This window comes from Cetorhinus maximus, chromosome 20, assembly GCF_964194155.1.
Source record: "Cetorhinus maximus chromosome 20, sCetMax3.hap1.1, whole genome shotgun sequence".
NCBI classification, from domain to species: Eukaryota; Metazoa; Chordata; class Chondrichthyes; order Lamniformes; family Cetorhinidae; genus Cetorhinus; species Cetorhinus maximus.
The window spans coordinates 6,800,459-6,822,757 of record NC_135898.1 but is presented as its reverse complement, the minus strand read 5'-3'; the positions used below and the strand labels follow the sequence as shown (position 1 = coordinate 6,822,757).

General features: G+C 42.7%; 1 protein-coding gene across 3 annotated transcripts in view; it reads right to left on the bottom strand.

Moving 5' to 3' along the window:
* rhobtb2a (Rho related BTB domain containing 2a) overlaps positions 1-22,299 on the bottom strand; it is a 53,368-nt gene that overhangs the window by 5,174 nt on the left and 25,895 nt on the right. For 2 of the 3 annotated variants that reach the window (XM_078565408.1, XM_078565409.1), the window contains exons 6-9: positions 18,941-19,059; positions 12,589-12,739; positions 7,868-7,956; positions 392-497 (exon numbers count right to left, since the gene is read on the bottom strand). In XM_078565408.1, the coding sequence (XP_078421534.1) occupies positions 392-497; positions 7,868-7,956; positions 12,589-12,739; positions 18,941-19,059 (465 nt within the window). The remainder of the gene's footprint in view (positions 1-391; positions 498-7,867; positions 7,957-12,588; positions 12,740-18,940; positions 19,060-22,299) is intronic. The other variant, XM_078565410.1, reaches the window with a different exon arrangement.

Sequence of the window (22,299 nt, the reverse complement as noted above, 5' to 3'; positions counted from 1 at the left end):
ATTATTTTAAACCTGTGTCCTCTGGTTACTGAACCTCCTGCCAATAAAAGTTCTCTCGTGAATAAAGTTTACAGGTAGCATGACGCCCAGGACTGCTGGATGCTGTCTTCTTCCTGTTTAATCCTCACAATAACCCTAGCTCACATCATACTGTACCCCTATCCCCTCCACCTATTGTAAAACATGGAATCAAACGGCTGTAACTGCCTGAGAGTCTAAGCACGATGTAAAGAAAAGCAGTCAATGGGTGTCCTGACTCTCTTGTGAAGTCTCACGGACAGTAAGATGCTGAGTGAACACTACTGCATATGCTGGGCTTTCCAATGATTCAAGTGCAATTGTAAGGCAGACCATGTGTGTTTTTGAATGAGAAAGGGTATCGGAATCCTACCAGGAGACTTTGCCTTCATTTCCCTGGGAAACTTGCGACATACGTTGTTGTAGTTTGTACAGATGTGATGCAGGCACCATTCAGATAGTTGATGGGCACAGTGGAACTGCTCAGAAAGCAAGAAAGAGATACAAGTAAGCTTATTGTTGCCGTCCATTAAATTGACTGCTCAATGAACCTTTTTGTCAATTACATGGTCTCATTTAAATATAAGTTCCCACAGGCCCACCCCACATCTGGCCAGATTCATAGCTGCTCACTGCACAGCTGTGGAAATTTGCGGGCAAACAGCCACCTCCAAGGACTCGTGGGATCAGCCCATGCCCATCGAGTCTGGAGGTGATCGGGTGCAGGTGTCCGAGTGTGATCAGAGGGAGGCCAGGGCTGGAAAGGCTCAGGTACTCAAGTTGTGGTTGGGGGGGGGCGGGATTTGGGGGTGGGGGAAAACACTCCTGCTCCTCATGCCCACAAGGAGTTTGACCAAGTTACTGTGGCCTCCTGCAGTCAGCCAGCAAGCTGTGCTGTGGTTCTGCCAACGGGAAATGGGCAGCACAGGAATGCCCCCGGTGTTCCTTAAAAATTACATTGTGGTGTCAATCACGTCATCGGGCGAAGACCTTTCCTGTCTGCCTTCACCAGGAAGCAAGTTAATGATCGGAATTGTTGCCATTGATAGTATAATGCCTGGGAATGTGGTGGATTGGAGAGGGATTGCAATTTTCCAAGTTTTATCCTTACCCATCCCTCTGCCCTCTGTCAGCAGCAGCGGGTGGCCGGTTAAAATTGAGGCTGCTGTGCTGGACTATTGTCTGAAGTATAGTGGTGAAGTGTTGCCCGGAGTTAAAATAATTGCTCCTTTATTTCATTGCTCAGTTATCTATGCAATACTGGTGGACAGGGGATAAGGGCATGATTTTTTAATTCCTCTTTTGTTTAGGCTCCATATCTCCACAGACTGCCATCTACCTATGACAGTAGAGGTAGGAGTGACCACCATACAGTTCTTGTGAAGAGAAACTCTGTTTTCACAGTTCACTCCATCATGTTGTGTGGCACGACCACAGTGTTAAATGGGAATGAACCTCACGTGTTTAATACAAAGTTTCGACTGAAAGCTTAGTCATTGAGAGATTGAGGGAGTGAAATCTGTTTAACTGGACAAGGCCCTCAGTGCCCCATGCTTCCAATTTAGCTCCATATAACAGATTCAGCAGATTCAGGGACGTATTTAGAAGCATGTCAGCTGTTAATTGTAAGATGGTTTTCATAAATACCCGATGTGGTCCTCAGTCCTTGGGCCTGGTATAAAGTCTCTGGTTTGCCCCTCTTCTGTGGCTTTGTTCGCACCTGGGCCTCCCTGGAGAGGGAGCATGTTGTGTCCATTTGCTTGAGGCCCTTCCGCGACCCGTGGGTGCTGTAGGGGCTGGGGTGCATCATCAGCCCCAGGAACAACATCTTAATTTGTTACCTTCCCTTTAAAGCTTGGTCTTTTTGTTACAGTGCCCCTTTTAGGGGCTGTTAATTGGTGAATTTGTTAATTAGTTTTTTGTTGGTATGCTCAAGAGTATTAAAAAGGGACTGCTTGAGTGCATCACCTCCCCCAAATCTATATTTTAATTTTAATTTGCTAAGATGCCTTTAAAGATGTGTTTTTGTTGCAAGTGCCCCATAAAGGGGCTGTCAATTAGTAAATTAATTTATTTATTTGCTCCTCAAAAGACTAAAAAAAATGGACTGCTGGGACACTGGTGTGTTGGTGAATAGAATAAGGCATTTGTTCCAAATGGTTGAGGGCTGCATTCTGTGAATAAACCTACAAACAAGGCAAGGGTCCATATCTAACTTCATACTTTACAATCCATTTAAGGTGGGAGCAGAGAATGAATGTTTAAAAGCTGAAGATTGAGAACCAGGAATTTTTTTTTTTCCAGACTGAAGGTTGTAATCTGAGTTACTTTTAGAAGAATGACTGAAACTAAGTTCAAGTGTAGGAAAGCTAATAGAATGTTGTTTGTTGTGAGGAGAATTGAATACAGAAGTAGGAGGTTATGCTTCAGTTGTACCGGGCATTGGTGAGACCACATCTGGAGCACTGTGTACAGTATTGGTCTCGTTATTAGGAAGGATGTAAACGCATTGGAAGCAGTTCAGAGAAGGTTTACTAAACTAATACCAGAAATGGGAAGGTTGCCTTATGGAGGAAAGATTGGACAAGCTCAGCTTGTATCCACTGGAGTTTAGAAGAGGAAAAGGTGACTTGATCGAAACGTATAACAGCCTGCGGGGTCTTGACAGGGTCAACGTAGAGAGGATGTTTCCTCTTGTGGGAGAATCTAGAACTAGGGGTCACTGTTTAAAAATGAGGGATCGCGCATTTAAGACAGAGATGGGAAGAAATTTTCGCTCTCTGAGGGTGATGAGTCTTTGTGACTCCCTTCCTCAAAAGGCAATGGGAGCAGAGTCTTTGATGTTTCCAAGGCAGAGGTAGGCAGCTTCTTGATAAACAAGGAGGTGAAAGGTTACCGGGGGTAGGTGGGAGGTTACAGTCAGATCAGCCATGATCTTACTAAATGGCGAAGCAGGCTCGAAGGGCCGAATGGCCTACTCCTGCTCCTGATTCGTGTGCTCGTAACTTGTCAGGGTATCATTTCCCATCTATGTTCTCTGAATCTGAGCCTTTTTGAACAATGGGAAAATGAATTTGATATGTGGACTTTGGTTATATCCTTAGTGAAAGGGAAATAATGCATCGCCTTGGCACTGTCGCTTCTTAACAAAAGCAGGATCATGTGCAAAGTATTTGTGAGCTAGAGGCTTGTCAGTTGGACACTGATTGAAGTTTGGGTATTCTATTCAGTTTCATGGTTAAATTTATGGTTAAAAGATGATCTATTAAATGCATCTGAGGCATGGCCAGCATCTGAATCTAGAAAAATGAACGGATATTCTTCTTCAGAATAACTAACCATGGAATTTAATTGGCTGCTTTATATAAAAGATTGTAGAAGTTCAAATTGGAAATTGCTTGTTCAGTGCTTGCTTTCAAATCGCTGGGCTGTGCCGAAGTGCCACATGGATAGGCTCCTGGTCTTAATCGGAGTTGGCTTCTTGGAAAGTAATGTGCTAATGGAGCATATGCCTTATTGCTTTTAAGAAAATTCCTGCCTGACAATGCATTGGAGGGAAGGGGTGGGGGTGGGGAGTAGGGAGTAGGGGGCGGAATTTGCTAAAAATGGGTTCGGAGACACCTGTGAAAATATAAATCTTGTAGTGATGCTTCAGGTCCTTGGAGTAATGGGCTCTGTGAAAGGAATCATGCAGTGATTGAAATGCTCTATAAGATCTTAAGCAACCAACCAAACTGCAAGCTAGCATCTGTCCTGGCTTGGGCAGTCCATATGGAGCATTTGCATCAAATGGTTGGCGGCTGTCGTACATGTCAGTTGGCCTACGTCCCAAAATACCTTCTGTGCTGTGTAATCATCTCCCTGTCTTCGATGGGACTACAATTAGTTCCACCTTTTCTGCACACTTCAATGCCCTAGCTGCAGGAAGAAGGACATTCATCAAGGCAGAAGTCTTTGAGGAAAATTCACGAGCCTTCCGGCACTGTATAAGACTGTAAGAGACAAACTTTAATCCTGGGGATTTTGTGAACTACAAAAGAGGATCGGAGTGGAAGTGTCTGGGTAAAGTGATGGGAAGGCAGTGATCCTCCAACATGCTAGTCAAACTATTAGGGTATGTTCATTCACATTACTCTGGATTGATTGCAAACTTTCAGAATCTCAGCAATTAGGTGATGAGGCATCCTGTACCTCACAAAGGCTCATGTTTGACAGTTACGAGGAACAGAATAAGCTGGATAAGGGACTGGATGATTACAAAGTGACCCTGATGCACAAGAACAGGCTATTTTACCCAAAGGACAACCACCTCAAATTGGTACTAGGGTAACGTCTGGACCAGAGTCAGTCAATCAGGGAATGGGGGCCTATGAACTTAATAGGGAGATCAGGGAAAGCCGCTGGCAAATTCAGACATTGTCCAAGAGAATGGACCAGAGGTAGGATCCACATGGACTGGCAAAGTGAGGGAAAATGGTGGAAAGCTGGAAAATACAGTCTAAGTCCACATAGCGGGTCTGGCAGTGACTCTGGCACTTTTCCTGATCTTGGGATGGAGAGGCCCCATGACAGGGCAAGGAGAGGCTGTAGTTGGACTCAGCGATGTGACAGAACAAGTACTTCAGAACAATCTAGGAACACTAGTAGAAGTGGAAGCCCTTAAGTTTTGGTGGCCGCAAACAATTTAGAAGACAAAGCAACAAGAGCTGCAAACTAGAGTTGGATCGTTGGAAGGAATATGCTGTCTACTCTGAAGCAAAAACGAGACTTGTGGCGCAGGGTTTCGAAGATCAAGATGTTAGATTGCACTCACCGCTGGCACAAAAACCGATCTTGAACATTTTCTCAGCCACAAATTTATGGGTCTGTATGTCTATCTAAAATGTAAAAGCCACATTGTTGCAGGGTCAAAATGTAATTGTTTTTGAACCAGCTTAAAAAGCGAGTGAGGTAGAAGGGGAGCTGTGGAAATTAAACTGGGTGTGTTTAGGGGCTGAACGCTGCAGTGAGGATATGGTGTTTCTTGGTTGCCTATGTCTTGCTCCAAGTGGGCTGTACCCAGCTGAAAACAGATCCAGCAGTGCTCTACTGGTATTACTAAGAGAAGTTCATGGGCATCTTTATCATGCATGCTGACAATTTTCTATGAGAAAGTTCTGCAGAACTTGAGCAAATTCTTATAGACAAGTTAAGGGGGGAAATTTAAGATTGGAAGTCAGGTTTTAAACATATAGGCTTAGATAATGATGAGGAACCTTTAATCAACCCTGATAGCTAGAAAGTTTAACGGTATAACAAGAAATCAGACCAGGTCATCACAATGATGATCTTGCATTCCAAGGAGAAAGAATAGTCAAGAAACTTGACTGGACGTTTGAACTGGCTATGTACTTGGACAAGACCCAATGCCCGTTGTGACAGAATGGAATTTTGTCCTATGAAACGTTACAACTGAAGAGGTTTTGAGGGCAAATAAAACATTCGAAAAAAATTAAACTCTGAGAAATGAATACACAAGTTTGCAGCCCCGGGTGACAAAAAGGTAAGATATTGGTCCTTTGTGGTAGCTTCCCATGTCAATCTTCAGGATGAGTATTACAGTACAAGCTGGGTTTATAATGTTCTTCCTAGATAAAAATAGAAAGGGCTGTGACTTGGCTTCAGAAGCCAAGAAAATCACAAGGGTGGTTCAAAGTACCCTGGCTGCAGAAATGCTGGCTCTGGTAGAAGTGAAAGATAAGTTTTACTTATCAAAACCTTTTTAAGGAAATACTACATAAGGGACATTTGGACAAAAAATTTAACCATTGAGTACTATGTAGACAACCATCCCCTGTGGGATCATTTAGTTTTGACAAAAAGGTTGAGGATTGACCTTGCCAGTGTAAAGGAGATGCTTGGGGAGAAAAGACATCTCCAAAATAAAGTGGGTGATGCAAGTCATCAACTGTCAGATATTTATTTTGAAGTGGAATGCTTGCACAACAAGTATTGGAGATTCTATAAGAGGGACACCTACGTATCACGTCAAAGTGCAAGAATATGGTAAAAAAATTTTTTTGCTTTTTTTCTATTTATTTATTCTAAAAGATTGTGTTAAGTTTTAATTTAAAGAGATAGGAATCTGTTCATGTTATATTAATTGTATTAAGAATAAACAGGTGGAGGGTATTCACTTAAGTATCCGGAGCACATATAAAAGGGACTGCTGAACATGGGGCGGTGGTAGGTAGGAGGCAGTTATGTAATGCTGCATTCTGTGAATAAACCTACTACCAAGAATATAATCACTCCAGTCTCATACTTTACTATCTGCCTTGGATCTATTGAACAGGGTGAGAAGGGAAGCAGGGGGAAGAGAAGGGAAATTAGCCTGGATTCCTACTCTATCCAGCCACCCTTATGACAAAGACTGTGTCCTTACTGTCAACTATCCCCATGACTTACACTGTCAACACTCAAATGAATTTGGCTTATTGGAGAGAACACCTCTGTCCTAGAATGAGCCTGTAACTTGTGGGAGAAAATTATTTTTATTTTTACAACAGTCTAATTCCACACTGATCACTGCTCCCTTCATTGATAACTTACACATTAAGAAGCGGTCCAAATCCTCCTCACTTTATATATCATACAGCATTTGTTTCTTCTTGTTCATTGTAATATGCCTAAACAGTTTCTGAGCCCTATTTTCCTGTTGGGGTAAGACACATTCTAAACACAGTTGCACCTTGACAGTGTTCAATAAACAACACGAGCAACTTTCCCAGCTTGATGTCCACTACAAACACGGCCTGCACTATTTGGTTCCGTGTTGAATGTCCTGGGAATCTGATGGTTGGGGAAAGTGAGTTCTCAAACCTATCCATCACTGCTGCAGAATTGAAGGTGGAAGTCTGAATTATTTGGTCCTCCCTTAAAGAACTCCCCATACTGTACCTCTAAATAGGCTGAACAAGATAGAACATCTCACACCTGCGTATTCTGGAAGTCTAAAGTTGCATTGAAGCTCAACTCACAGCTTTTACTCAGTGATGATACACATTTAGGTCTGTGCGAGGTGTTGGTGACATTGTGTGTAAAAGCACAGTGGTAGGGAGAAGGTTGCACAGCCAGAAGGTATCCTGTATCAAGTGACTCATTTCCTAAATCCCCAAATCCTCTCTTACCTTGAGAATGCTCATTCTCACCTGGATGAGTGCAGCTGTCACAACAGTCGAGAACCTCAACGCCATGCAGGACTAAAGCAACCTGTTTGATCGGCAGCCCAGCCATAAGTTTAAACCTCCACCACCCACAGTACCATGGTAACAGTGTGTACCACCACCTGGAGGATGCACTGCAGCAACTCACCAAGCCTTCTTTCACAGCACCTCCCAAACTTGTGTGGCTTCCACCAGGTCAAATCACGCCACATCCTAACTTAGACCAATAGCACAGTTCTTTCTTGGTAGCTGGGATAAAATTGTGGAAGCACCTTTACCACAGCAGTTCATGAAGGTCCACAGTCACCTTCTCAAGAGCAACCAGGAACGGACAATGAGTGCCAGCCTTGCCAGTAATGCCCACAGCCTGAGAATAAATTAATAGCAACTCTTGAAATGTAATTTCTCCGTTTGGTTTGGTATTTCACTGCATGCAATTTCTTTCCTTATTATACCAATTATAGAGAGTTCCAGTATCCCATAGCTGAGACTTCAGCATACACCTATCAGCATGGAATATGACTGTTATCTCCATGTTTGTGGCCAACTTGCAAAATCAAGTTTTGAGCAGCTAAAGGATTTAACATTTTCATTTTGATGGTATCATGAAGCAGTTGACATTATCCTTCAAATCTCTCTCTTACCTGTGCCATCTCCAGTAACAGGAGAACATCTCCATCTATGTCTACGCCCAGGTGTGTTGCTTCAATCAGCCCCATTACCGTGTACTGTTCTGCAACAAACCAAAATGAATCCGATCACTTAATTATTCAGAGTTATCAGTTCTCAAAGGTTCACCACAAAACCTAGGATTTATCTGGTGCATTTGACAGAGAGGAAAACCTAAAGGACTTAAAGGCAAGTGTGAGGAAAAATAATGTGATGATATAAACCAGCGGAGATGGGGAGGGTTAACCAGAAATTTGGTTGATAAGATGACCTTAAGATGGAAGATGGAGGCCAAGAAACAGATGGTTTGGGGAGGGAATTCCAGGGACAGGGAGTACCTGCAGTCAATGAACCTTTTCATCAAGTTCCCAAAACAGAAATATCATTCTGCTGATAGCGGACAGCGATTTGAGAAGATCTAATTTCAGTGTACCTTATCAGAATATAAATAATACTGGGCTCCTTTCAGCTACACAAGAATACACATACTCAATCCCCATAACAACTCCTATTATTGTCCAAAACAGGAAATGCTGGGAATACTCAGCAGGTCAGACAACATCTGTAGATCTAGAGGAAGACTGTGACTGCTGTCTGTCTTTTCACAATTCCCTTATAGGCTTCTGAGCATACGATTGGAACCTGAAGAACCTGAACCTAGGCAGCAGAAGCTTTGACCCACACTAGTAGTGCTCTTGAGACCCTGTGCAACCGATGGACCTTGTAGAGGGTAGTGTCTTAGAGGCACAGATAACTATCATTTAGTTGGGAAGGTTTTGTTGGGACACTTTTTGCTGATGGAATCATAATGCTTAGAAGGATGCCATTCAGCCCATCGTGTCCGTGCCGGCTCAGAAAGAGCTATCCATTTAGTCCCATTCCCCTGTTCTTCCCTTGTAGCTCTGCAAATTTATCCTTTTCCTCGAATCTACATACAATTCATTCTGAAAGGTGATCTGCTTCTAATGCCTTTTCAGTCAGCACAGTCCAGATAATAACTCAAAGATAAAAGCAAAAAACTGCGGATGCTGGAAATCCAAAACAAGAACAAAAATACCTGGAAAAACTCAGCAGGTTTGGCAGCATCTGCGGAGAGGAGCACAGTTAACGTTTCGAGTCCGAATGACCCTTCAACAGAACTGTTAAAGGGTCATTCGGACTCGAAACGTTAACTGTGCTCCTCTCCGCAGATGCTGCCAGACCTGCTGAGTTTTTCCAGGTATTTTTGTTTTTGTTCCAGATAATAACTCGCTGCATAAGAAGTGTCCCGAATCCCCCACCACTCCTGGATTTTTTGGTCAGTGATCTTCAATCAGTGTCCTCTGGTAACTGACTCTCTGGCCATGTTGAGCTTTTATTTTGGACCACAACAGTTCTTCCTGGTGATAGTGGTTCATGAAAATAAGCCCAAACAGCAGTGGGAAGCAGGAGGTTGTTGAGGCTTGTTTTAAACCTCTCCTGTGTAACAGGTGTCTGGGTGTGTGCCACAGTAAAAAAATATCATCTTAGGGATTCAGGCCATGTCCAAGAATGCTGCTGCTGAGAAAGTGAGAGCTGGAGTAAAGGTTAATAGTCTCGGAGGTTTTTAAGAGTGTTTTCCAGAGACTGATATTTCTTTCTGGAGATTTTATTAGTTTTGTTCTAACAATATCATAGTCTTTAAAGTCTGGCCCTGCTCTATTTCATTTGTGTGCCAGACACTGCAACTTTGATCCTTTTGGATGCATATGTCACGTCTTGTTTAACTAAGGCTGGGCTTTGAGACAGGATGTGTTTGCCTACAAACAGCAGTTGCATAGCAAGCCCTTCATTAGGAACAGTAACACTAAACAGGTCATTTAAGCACTTGTGTATATCGGAGCACTTGTGACTCACTGAGTAGCATTCTTGCTTCTTGAGTCAGAAGGTTGTGTGTTCAGGTGTCACTCGAGAGACTTAGGCACAACATCCAGACCGACACTTCGGTGCAGTACAAAGACAGTGCTGCACTGTTGGAATTGCCATCTTTCAGATGAGATGTTAAACTGAGGCGTTTGGATGTTGGGTACATGTAATTGGTTAAAGGCCACGATTTTGAACAAAAGCAGTCCAGCGCCCAAGCTAAAATAATCTCTCAACCAACATCTCTGAAATAGATTACCTGGCCCTTTACTTTATAAATGTCTGCAGGATCTTGCAAAGTACAAAATTGGATGCTGCATTTCCTACATTACGCCAGTCATCACATTTCAAAAAAACTACTTTCTTGGCTGTAAACTGTTCTGGGACATCCTGAAATTGTGAAATTCTAGAAATGCAAGACCTTCCTTTATCAGAACAAGCAAATGGGTTAAACGGAGCTGTAATTCTGCTAGCTGTGAGTTATATATTTCGTATGACTGGGTAATAAGTTATAGTTCAATTTCAGGGCTAACAATCCATTCAATGGTTTCAACTGGAGCAATGTGAAGTGTTGACTCCCAGGGCAGGAGCTCAGTGAGCGATGATCTGACTTGGATAGTCACAGACAGCTGGCTTCCCTGGCTTAGCAATGTATCTTATCTTAGATTGACACCGCAAGTTTGGAATGGTTCCTGTATGCGGATGTTGGTCAACAGCTTTGCTAGCTACTGCCTCCCCTGTGATCTGATGTCCTGGAGCATTTCTAGGTAAATCCCATTGATGCCTGTTGCTTTGCCTAACTAAGTAGCCATGAGGGTGCTGTCCACTTCGCCTTGTGTGTCAAGGGCTTGAGAAGTCTGTCTGCTCTGGAACAGCCTTCAGAGGCTGCATCAGGGCTACTTCTACTGTCCACTTATCATCCTTGCTGACCGGTATCTTGTAGTTTGTTCAGACTGGTGAAGCGATTGCACCAGTGGTGTGGTTGTTGCTCGGTATTCCCCAGGCGGCATAAGAGTTTCCACACTTTTCAGTTTGAGTGCATGTAGTCAATGTTCTCTGCTGTTTCCTGCGATCTTATAAAGTATCCTTCATCAAGGGATAAAGAGTACTGTTGCCCCAGCGGGGTCAGCCTGTGCCAGGCTGATTTGCATTGTGCACAAGTTTTAGATTGTTCACAGAGGCCCAGTCCAACAGTTGTTCTCCTACAGTGTTGCTGGTGTACCCTGTCCCCCCAAGTGAGGTTGGCTGTTGAAGTCACGTATGTAAATAGTTGAGTGTGCTGCAGGCTGTCTTGGGATGTTGGGCAACAGGTCATTTAGAGGCTTGAAGATATTTGTAGTGGTCAGCTTAGCTACTTTGGAAATGGAGCAGGTGGTCGTCTGATTTTGGGTCTTCTGCGTCTTTGAGACATGTCTTGATGTAGATAGCTCGTTGGATCTGTGCTTGCGATGAGTTGGTACTCAGGAATGTGAGCTCAACAGCTGCAGTGGTCCGCAAGGTGCGTTTCTTGTAGGCTGACTACGTCCACATTCTTGTCAGGAGTTCTTTTGCGAGTAGCTCATGTTTTGCCCAGGATGGGTCTTCAGCGCTGAGCTGCTATATTCTTGTTGCTGGTCCTACTTCTCAGTTTTGCTGTCCCCAAAAGAATCCATTTTCCAGTGGGATTTTAACTGCTTGGACCGGAAGCCCGGTGGCTGGGGCTCAGTCACCTCCTTGACAGCATTAGTGCCAAGTCAGAATACTTGCTTCAACAGGAGGACTATGTGAAGGATTCTGTCTCCCTCCCTTCAGCTATGAGCTGAATTGTGCTTAATGGCAGTGTTGAATGGTGATTGGACTCTATGCATAAAAAAGGGGTGAGGGAGATGGGCTTGGATCATTTTGGCCTGTTGACTCCAAGTATCTCAGGGGGGTCCAGCTCCACAGGATGTTGTTGGAATAGGACGACTGGCTGTCTGTTTTTGTTAAGAAACAAAATTAAAAATGAAGAAAAAAAAACTTAAGCAGCAAAAGCATTACATTTGTTAACTGTATTGTCTTATAGGCTTGAAAGATGATACCTCCAACAGTGGATCACTTGTTTAATACCGTTGTGAAAAGTCAGTTGAGATTATGTGACAAGCTCAGTAAAATAGCTTAAATTTCTGACCGCATCTGAGGAGAGGAACACAGTTAACGTTTCGAGTCCATATGACTCTTCACCAGAACTAAGGAAAAGAGGTGAAATATAAGCTGGTTTAAAGTGGGGTGGGATAGGTAGAGCTGGATAGAGGACCAGTGAAGGGTGGAGATAACCAAAAGATGTCAAAGACAAAAGGACAAAGAGGTGTTGATGGTGGTTGACCTCTTTGTCCTTTTGTCTTTGACATCTTTTGGCAATCTCCATCTATCACTGGCCCTCTATCCAGCTCTACCTGTCCCACTCCCCTTTAAACCAGCTTATATTTCACCTCTTTTCTATATTTCCTTAGTTCTGGTGAAGAGTCATACAGACTCGAAACGTTAACTGTGTTCCTCTCCTCAGATGCTGTCAGACCTGCTGAGTTTTTCCAGGTATTTTTATTTTTGTTTTGGATTTCCAGCATCCGCAGTATTTTGCTTTTATCTTAAATTTATGACCTCCTGACTCAAGAGGTCAAAGTATGACTGCTGAGTTAAGGCAAGTGAGAGCAATGTAAAAAAAAACATTAACATTCAATCATTTTAACTAAGCTTATTTAATTTTCTCCCCCCAAAATTTAGTGTCCTAATAGTGTGAACGTTACATTTAACTCTCCTAACACAAGGTGAAGAATGGTGAGATCACAGCTCTTACCTGTTAATGCTACCAGGTGGGGTAGGCAGAGGCGGTTTGCCAGCACTATGAGTTCCATGGAATCCAGGTCTGGGCTAGAACAGAACTGTCCTGTGTACAGGTATTCCAGCACGGCTTGCATACAGCTCTTATATGTGTTTGGAAAGTACACCTGTTTGAAACATAAAACCGAATTGGTAATGTCTCTGCATACTGCACGATAAGGATAACACCAATATCTCACCATGACCTGCTGATGAAAATGACTATGACTCAGTTTTTCCACCCTTTTATATGGGAGAGCCAGTTTGCTCTATGGCACATTGAAATTGAGAAATCTATATCTCAGAGTCAGCTGTGCATCAAGTCAGAAGGCATTGCATATAGGTTTCACACCAAAGGCTTGAGTACATAATTCAAGTTGACACTTGAGCAGAGTACAGAGAGGCAGAAGTGCACTGTCTGAAATGTTTTCTTTGAAATGAGATGTCAAACTGAGGCCTTGTCTGCACTCAGATGAATGCAGAAGGTCCCTTGCCACTATTTCAAAGAGGAACAGGAGAGTTCTCTCTGGTGGCCTGGCCAATGAATCCCTGAATCAACATTATGAAAATAGATTATCTGGCTATCATCATGTGGCTGTTTGTGAGAGCTTGCTGTGTGCACATTGCTGTGTTTTTTGCATTATAACCGTGACTACACTTCAAGAAGTACTTCATTGGCTGTGAAGTGCTTTGGCAGGTACTGAGACTGTGAAAGATGCTGTAGAAATACAAGTTGCTTCTTTCTTCAAGGTGCAGGTCTGTGAATTAAATAAAAAACCTGTGAGGGCTTAAATGATGTTGCATATACCAGTGAAGAAGCTGATGTGAGAACGGATGCCACAAACGGTGTAAAAAGAATGTAATGCTTAATTTGATATCCTGCACTCCCACAATCACTTGTTACACACGCAGTGAATAAAACTATTTATTCCAGAAGTTTCCAACAAAGGTGTCAGTGCAGATTCGATGGGCCGAAGGGCCTCTTCAGCACTGTGATTCTGTGAAAGGTAATTGAGCCCACAGTAGCCTACTAAACGCAACTGAGCCAACTGATGGAGGCCATTTGGCCCCTCATACCTGTCCTTGATCTTGGGTAAAGGGTCTCTACTTGATCCTGCTCGCCTGCTCTCTGCCATAGGTTGCAGGTTCACAAGCACTGGGACCCGTGTCGTGACTGCTGTTCCTTTGTAATTAGTTGCAAAGCAGTTGAGAAATATGACTGAACATGTCATGTTGGGTTGTTAACACTCCAGGATTACCCAGGCTCTCCAGGAATTCAAGATTAATCTCCGGGACACTTCCGTCAGCAACTCGGTGAGAACAATGAAAACACTTTTGTTCCATCATTGTAAAAATTGTTGGAGGTGGGAGAAAGGCTGATTGGCAGATGACAATCAAGAATCATCCAGTCAGGTAACAACAGTCTAATCACTTTCCAAAAGGTGAAGGAAGGCTAGGTTTAGGTTCGTGTGTTGGGTGGCCAATGGCAGGAGGATTGGGGGGTGGCATTTGGAGACAGAGGTCACATGATTAAACCTCTGGGAATATGCTTCAGCACAGTTCACGGCTGGACTGTCAATTCACCACCAGCTGTGTCATTTTAGGGTATTTTAATGAGCGACTGTTCCATGTCGTAGCTCACCAGGAATAAGCACAGTTAGAATACAAAATCAAAATGGACAAAATGGGTGAATGTAGGAAAAATCAGAATGAATCTAACTTGCTGAAATATACATTGATGTGTTGAAATGTTGCAGTGGTGTTGGAGTTTTTAGTATAAGTGTTTTCAGCATAGCAAGGGTTCATGTGGGACTGGAGAAGAGTACCACCCACATTGTGATGTAGATTCACATGACAGCAGGCTGTGTGTAGAGAGAGCCTACAAGAAGTCAGCGTGAAGAGAGCACCTAGATAGGGCTACGCCATGGAGATATGTATATAGTTGCGTGGTAACAATAAACAGTTTATGTTCAACTACACAACCCTCCAGACCTCTTACAACCAGACTGTTATTCAACACCCAGACCACACATTTGTAGTTATATCTAGCAAAATCCCCAACACTGGTACATGTATATCTGGGGACAGACAGAATATGGTGTGCATGTACCAAGCATTGTCCATATGGCTGCTGCATAATTTAACTGCGTATACTATCAACATGTGTTTATACAGGGCGCAGCTGACACTTCAAGGTCAAAACACAGACAAATGCAACTGTTGCATCACTGAAATCACACCCCACACTCTCTAATAGTAGCTCCTCTGTGACGCACAACATAACCACAGTACGTGCGTTTTGTGCTGCACAGGGCTTGATACTGGCACACCACACTAACCAAACAGTAACTGGAAAATAACAATGGGTCAGTAACACAATGAACATCCTGGAACCTTCACAAATGGGAAGGATCTAGCAGAGCGAGAAAAGGTGCACAGTAGAGCAAATGGAAGCAACTATTCTCTCTTTGAATGGCTATTTCGCGAAGTCAGAATCTCCCCTCGACATGTGCGGTGAAAGCAAAAACTTCAAAATACTTCAAAAACACCCTGCAGCTTTGAGTAAACAAAATCACATCCCTGTCCTTTCTGAGGGACTTGTTTAACATACTGACTCTCAGATGGAGATGTTGATTTGTATCACACGCAACATAATCCCTTTATATTTAAATTGTAATAAAGAGAATCATGTTGCTTCATCGGCAATCCTATAAATAGCGTTGTAACCTTCAGACAGACAACACAGCACTTCATAAAACATGGAAGGTCAGACTCTGTGAGCTCCATCTCCGAATATCTCTGATAATTATTGCCCAAAGATAAAGGAAAACACTCCTGATCCTTCAGGCAGCTTCAGTTCTGACATCATCTGTACATTAAGCCCTTCGTGATTGAACAGCCTCCTGTCTGATTAATAAAACAAAGCGGGATTAATGTTTCCATTTTCACCGGTGTCTTGGGGTTGTAAAACATGTATGAGAGGGCAGAGTACAGACACATTGAGCTGCTGTGAAATGAAGACAGCAAAGATTCAGCAGTAAGCAACCTTCAGCTTGCATTCATGCTGAAAAGCACGCAACACATCTTAAATCTAAATTTCAAGAAGACACAACCTGGCCCCAACTTAAATTTTGAATTATGTCCGTGGGCCAACATTTATCCCTCAACCAACATGACAAAAACAGGTAACCTGATCATTTGCCTCATTGTTGTTACAGGGGTCTTGCTTTGCATAAATTGACTGCATATTTCCTATGTCACAACAGTGTTGACACTTCAAAGTTGTTTCATTGGCTGTGAAGTGCTTTGAGTGGTACTGACATATTTTTATGATGTATTCCATAACATGTCTTTATTTGTCAACCTTGGCACTTGTCACGGTGGTAAACAGTGCTCTTTTGATACATTTACACAGTATAGAACTCTAATTTGTAACATTCCATTTGTATAGATCTAGTGGTATAGGTAAATATAGAGATGGATATATAGATAGATAGATAGATAGATAGATAACACAATATATAATCTATCCTTCCATCCTCTTTTGGTTTTTTCCATCTTACATAGGCTCGTCGCAATGTTGATTAATCATTCTTCATAGCAATCATTTTTTTAGGATTTGGTGGGTGGTTTTACAGCCAGATGCCCATCCTGCCACTGACCCTCGCCTTTTAGCCAGCATGGGGACCGGCACCAATGCATGCTGGCTTGCCTGCACCAAAAGGCTGGGTTTCTTCATAGCCAACAAGTCCCATAGAGACACTTCAACCCAGGGCATACCCATTCACTGGTGCATTCCCAGGACCAGTTTGAGTAGTTTGCTCATAAATCTAGATTTAGTCCAAGACTTTAGACTTGCACAGATTTCTGCAGCTTAGGTTCACTTCCCTCCTCCCCATTCTTCACTGGAGGGGTGGCTGAGACTCAAGTGTGCAGCCTGAGGTGCAAACAGCTTTCAGAACAGATCAGTGAAGAATAAGGCCTGATTCTCTCCACTCTCATCTCCAGCCTAGATAAACTTAAAGACTGAAGTTGCTAGAATGAAAAGTGGGCGAATATTACTGATCTCCCCCATCCTCCTGTTGCTCATCACTGCCCTGAGGCCAATTCAAACGCAGCCACTCTTGCACCAGTCGGGGGGGACAGTTAAACTTCCAGATCAGGTTTGCATTATTTTGGAGCATCACTACACATAGCAACCAGAGCATTTTATTTTCCCCCGTGCAGCATTTTTCACTTCTACTTTTCTTTCTTTGCATGTGCTTGGTCCTTAATTCGCACACTGCACCAACTGGATGTGGTATCAAAATGCTGCAGTAATGCCAACTGACTAAAATATAAAGCCTAATCGGGAATTACAGCTGTTGACAACCTGCTCTTATGGGTCCAAGTTGTCCATAAATTATGAAGCATGGCGGAAAGGCCAAAGCGCAGGACAACACGTTTGGAAACAGCCGAGGGTAACTCAGCGTTTACCGGCCACCAAACTTTGGTTTCAAAACTTCGGTACAATTTGTTGGAAGAAAGGAATTGTACAATTTTGAAGCCCTGATTTTTAAAAAAATGTTGTTCAGGGTCTTGATTTCTAGAGGGTAAACTGGAGGGTGGAGGAAGAACCTAATTTACAGCTTAGGAGAAATAAGAGAGGACAGTTTTGAAGTACATTGACAAGTACAGGAGCTGAGGGCTGTGGTGGCAGGTGGAGACCTAGTGAAGGAAGGGTCAATGATCTTGATAAAAGCAAAATACTGCGGATGATGGAAATCTGAAACAAAAACAGAAAATGCTGGAAAAACTCAGCAGGTCTGACAGCATCTGTGGAGAGAGAAAAACAAAGAGAGTTAACGTTTTAAGTCTGTATGGTTCTTCTTCAGGGCTCTGATGAAGAGTCACATAGACTCAAAACGTTAACTGTTTTATTTTCCTCTCCACAGATGCTGTTAGACCTGCTAGGTTTTTCCAGCATTTTCTGTTGTTGTCAATGATCCTGATGTTTTCTTCCACCAAAAATGGGCCTCTTCAAGTATTACATAAGGTCATTGATTCCACTTTCTAGAGAGATAATTCTCAACCAGAAGGGCAATAAAATCGGTTATCAATTACTTTGCAGTGCCAAAATATTGTTTGTGCCCTTGGACAGAATCCAATTCTTTGAGCCATGGTAAAGCAAATGACACTTCGTCACAGTTGGCATCAATGTGAAAAATTGAGATATTTCTTTTATAGTTGGTGTTTATAGACAGGTTTATAGGTCAACAAAGTACTTGTTTCAATACCTGTTCCTTTAATGTGAACACCAAATTGTGAAGAAATGCAATTATTGCTTAGTTCACACGGCCAACTGACTGCTGCAGTCTTAATGCAACCTCAGCATTTCAGACTCATTACTGATCCGATGCTGCAGTTGCAATGCAGGATGCAATGCAGCACTGGAGGTTAAAGAGAGCAATACATTTTCTACAACATCTGCTTCAGATGATGACAGGTGAAAGGTGTCACCTGATGTGGACTGATGGGCAAACACCATTCTGTAAACACATGAGCAACTTATAATCAGTTACTTATCGTTGCACATTTGTGACCCCAATATCCTCTTTCTTCCCTTGTAGTTGCTGCCATCAACAGTAACAGTGCGCACCAATCTAAATGGGTAGTAGCCGCCCTCCGGTTCTTTATGTCAGTGCTAATTTTTGTGACCACTGTGTGTTTCAGATTGTTTGCATATGAAAACTATCTGCAGTTCTCCTGCAGAGTCAGTGAATGACCAAGACGAGCTAGAAGCCTGGCTGCTGTTTTCTCCTCCCGTTCCCTAGCCCAGAACAGTGCGACGAATGGGAACATCTCAATGCCTTTTCCCAATGGGGTCAGCGGCTTATCCCATCATCACTGAGTCTTGTGGTGTGCAGAGGGGTGGGGATAGATGGAGAGAAAAGGGGAGGCAATCACCAGCGTGTGAAAATTGAATTTACTTTTGGAATGTTGGTTCCATTTGAATGTGGGTGGAAGTCATTACCCTCTGGTCTGATTCAGATTAGCTGCTCTTCAGTGCCAGCTGGAGTTCAAATAAGCATCTTACAGCCATATGTGAGGAAGACAAACTTTGAAACACAGTTTGATCTCATTTGGTTTGGAAGCCTATAGGTAACAAATACCTTGCTTCTGGAAACCTCTTGAGGTAGACCTTGTAACTTTGTGTAATTGTGCAAATGGGGCTCAAGCAAGATTTTACTTCAATTGAATTTTCACAAAGTCAAGGTCAACTCCTTTGTCCTTTGCATTGTCCATGCAACAGCAACCCATAATAAATCGCCCATCAATTGCTTCCTTACCTCTTTGGTTGAACTCTCCACAAATGGACCTCCGAACATTGCGGCCATCCAGTCACAGCTGGAGATCAGCAAGGGTTTATGCGCGCAGATTGTCCCATCATCCAGCTTGAAGACCACATCTGTTGTGAAACAAGAGCAGTGAAGTTCATTTCAACACAGCTTGTGCCCCCGAATGCTTCAAAACTTGAACATGTAAACATGATCAAGTGCCTGAATGATCAGCTGCACTGCTTTAAAGGCTAACATTATATATGTGGAGAACCACAATGCACCTCTTTGTGCGGTTGCCACGGAGACAACATTATGAACTGCATTAGCCAGACAAGTGTGCAAATATTGACAGGTATCCTGATCCCTCAGTCAATAAGACACCAACTTTCAGAATGATGTTGAGCATGATGTCTATGATGGTTTGTAAGGCAAGTCAGCACTATGGGATTTGTTGGCCAAATAACCAACAGAAGCCTTTAAAATGACGAAATGACCCAACTAAAGCAAGTGCTGTCAGAGATCAAAAAAGTAATTCGCCACTTCCTACTCAAGACACGGGATCAACTGCATCTGAATGGGAGACACACTATTGGGCTTGGTAGTCAACACACCGTCATTAAAAATGAACCTTTTTCCTCCCTGCAAGAGCCTCACCACCTGAGTATAAATGTTTATCTGTTCTCCCAATGACAATCTTGTTGAATAGAGCTGGGCACTGTACATGGCTCAACAAGATTCCGCCCTATATATAGTCTTCCATCGAAGCTCTGTTCAAAGCCCTCGATATTCCTCTCAGATTTCACTCTCTCTGCTACAACTGACAGCACATTCTTTCATTAAAATTCCACCAACCAGGAACTCTTTCAGGACCTGTTCTCCCTCCAACTTAGCTTTGTCTGCATCCCAATCATTTCATCCACGTTACTTTTGTCCTGATCACTCCATTGGCTTTTGTTGATCTTCTTTGCTGCACAGTTCCTTGACAGTGCACTGGTTGAATCCCCCAGCTGGGCCTCCTCTGTGCTCTTACCCCTGATCAGCTTAGCTCTAATTTTAAGATTATGTCCCCTTGTTCTGGTCTCCCTGCCATCAACATCTCAAGAAATGGTTCGTAGGAATGAAGTAAAAATATCAATTATCTCCTAAGTTGATAGCTCCTGACCAGAACTGGACATCTTTTTGCTTGCACCCTGTTAACTTGAATATACAACTTTGGAAAGGCCAATAAGAATTGGAGCAGAGTGCTAAGAATTATGAATCTGCTTTCACAATCTTCTGTAGCCCAGTAACCAGAAATGTCTTGGCAAAGGTCAGGCACTTTCTCATGGATAGGCTTGGGAGGGAAATGATGTGAGGGATATTAAAGGAAGAGGTGTTTAGGAATTGTGCGCTGGCAATGATCTGGATGAGTGTGACAACCTCGCGCTACATAGCTCAGAAGAACCTTTTGGAAAAAAGAAAGGTAATTTGGTCAAATAGTACATCCTTGCTGTGGGATAAATTCTACTTATCCATCACTTCCCTACACCCCTCAATCCTTTCTCCAGAAAATCATATCATTGTCTCTTAAATATTTCTATGCCATTCCCTGGTAACTTGATCAACAATTCTATTACCTTTTCGATGAAATGTTTTGCCTGAATTACTTCACCTTACTTGTTATAAACTTCTGGGGGTGGGGGCAGTGGGAGTGTGTGGTGGTGGCGTTTGGCACAGTGGTGATGTCCCTACATCTGGGTCAGTAGCTCTGGGTTCGAGTCCCATGCCGGGACTTGATGGCCATGGTAGGTGAGTTCATGACATGGACAAACAGGTTGATTATCAGCCTGTAAATCCTTTCAATATACCTGATAGCAGATGTTAAGAGCAAGCAATTTCTCCCACTCCCTGCTCTTTCTACAAAACACTGCAAATATTTTCTTTTTAAGTATACACCCAATTCCCTTTTCTAAGTTATTACTCAATTTGCTTAAGGCAGTGTATCCCAGATCAATACGCACTGCGTAAAAATAGAAATGGCCCCTCGCCAAATGTCTTAAGGCTGTATCTTTTGGTTACTGATCCTCCTGTCATTGGAAACAATCTACTCTGTCAAAACTTTCATAATTTTGAACAGCACTGTTAAATCTCCCATGAACCTTCTTTGCAACAAGAGGAGCAAAATCTCATCTTCTCAAGTCTCTCCACCTAACTGAAGTCCAGCATCCCCGGTGACATTCTCAGAAATCTCCTCTCCAAGCCCTTGACATCTCAATATTAATGAGGGAAAAATCAATGTGAGTTGTAGCACTGCTTTAAACTTTGATTTTCTTGGCACAAATATTGTGTTTGACAAGGAATGGCACCATCATCTGTTGAAAATGCTGGGTGTGGATCAGAGTATTTATCTAGACTGCTGAACTTTTCTACTTTACATCGCATGACCAAGCGTCACCTTTGGATTAAGGAACCCAAAGTTTTGAGCTTCTGTTAGTTGATTCAACTTCAGGCAAGGAATACAAGTGCCAAAACTGATTAGCACCTGAACACAGAACTTGATAAAAAGATACAGAGATTTCAACTAGTGAGCTGTCAGCAAAAAACAACCAAATATTTTATTTCTGAATGATTTTAAGGAACGATTTGGGAACCTTTTTCCAAACTCTGTCTTTTGACTGCTATCTTGGAACTCAGTGAACTTCAGAACCAATTGCAGCAAAAGTGGAATCCTTGTTTTCCCCCATTTTAGCTACACATAATCCTCCTGTCTTGTATAAAGAAACACAGCCAACTCTGCAATAAATTCCTTTCATGTGTGCAAATTAAATTCCCAGAGGAGTGCAAATAGATTTCCTAGAAATGCCTCAAGCTCAATTTCTAAGCAGAGCAAATTCTCCAGGGAGCGAAAACTGGGAAAGAGGAACAGATTCTGGATTGATCTTTTGCATATTTCAGCGGGTAGAAAAGTGGAGAATAGCACCTGTAAAATTAGGAGCAACCTTTTGAGCACTGTTGAGAATCTGTTTACTGAAATTGCAGCTCCTTATACCTGATAAATGTGATCTTCTATGTTGATTGAGCGGACTGTCAAGCCAAGGAAATGTCATGAAAAGGAGACCATTGTGGTTTTAATTATACCTGGAAAAACTCAGGAGGTCTGGCAGCATCTGCGGAGAGGAACACAGTTAACGTTTCGACTCTTCAACAGACTCGAAACGTTAACTGTGTTCCTCTCCGCAGATGCTGCCAGACCTGCTGAGTTTTTCCAGGTATTTTTGTTTTTGTTTTGGATTTCCAGCATCCGCAGTTTTTTGCTTTTATCTTAGTGGTTTTAATTATATTCACTTGCACACCCGCCATCTGTTACCTGTGCAACGTGTCAGAATCCA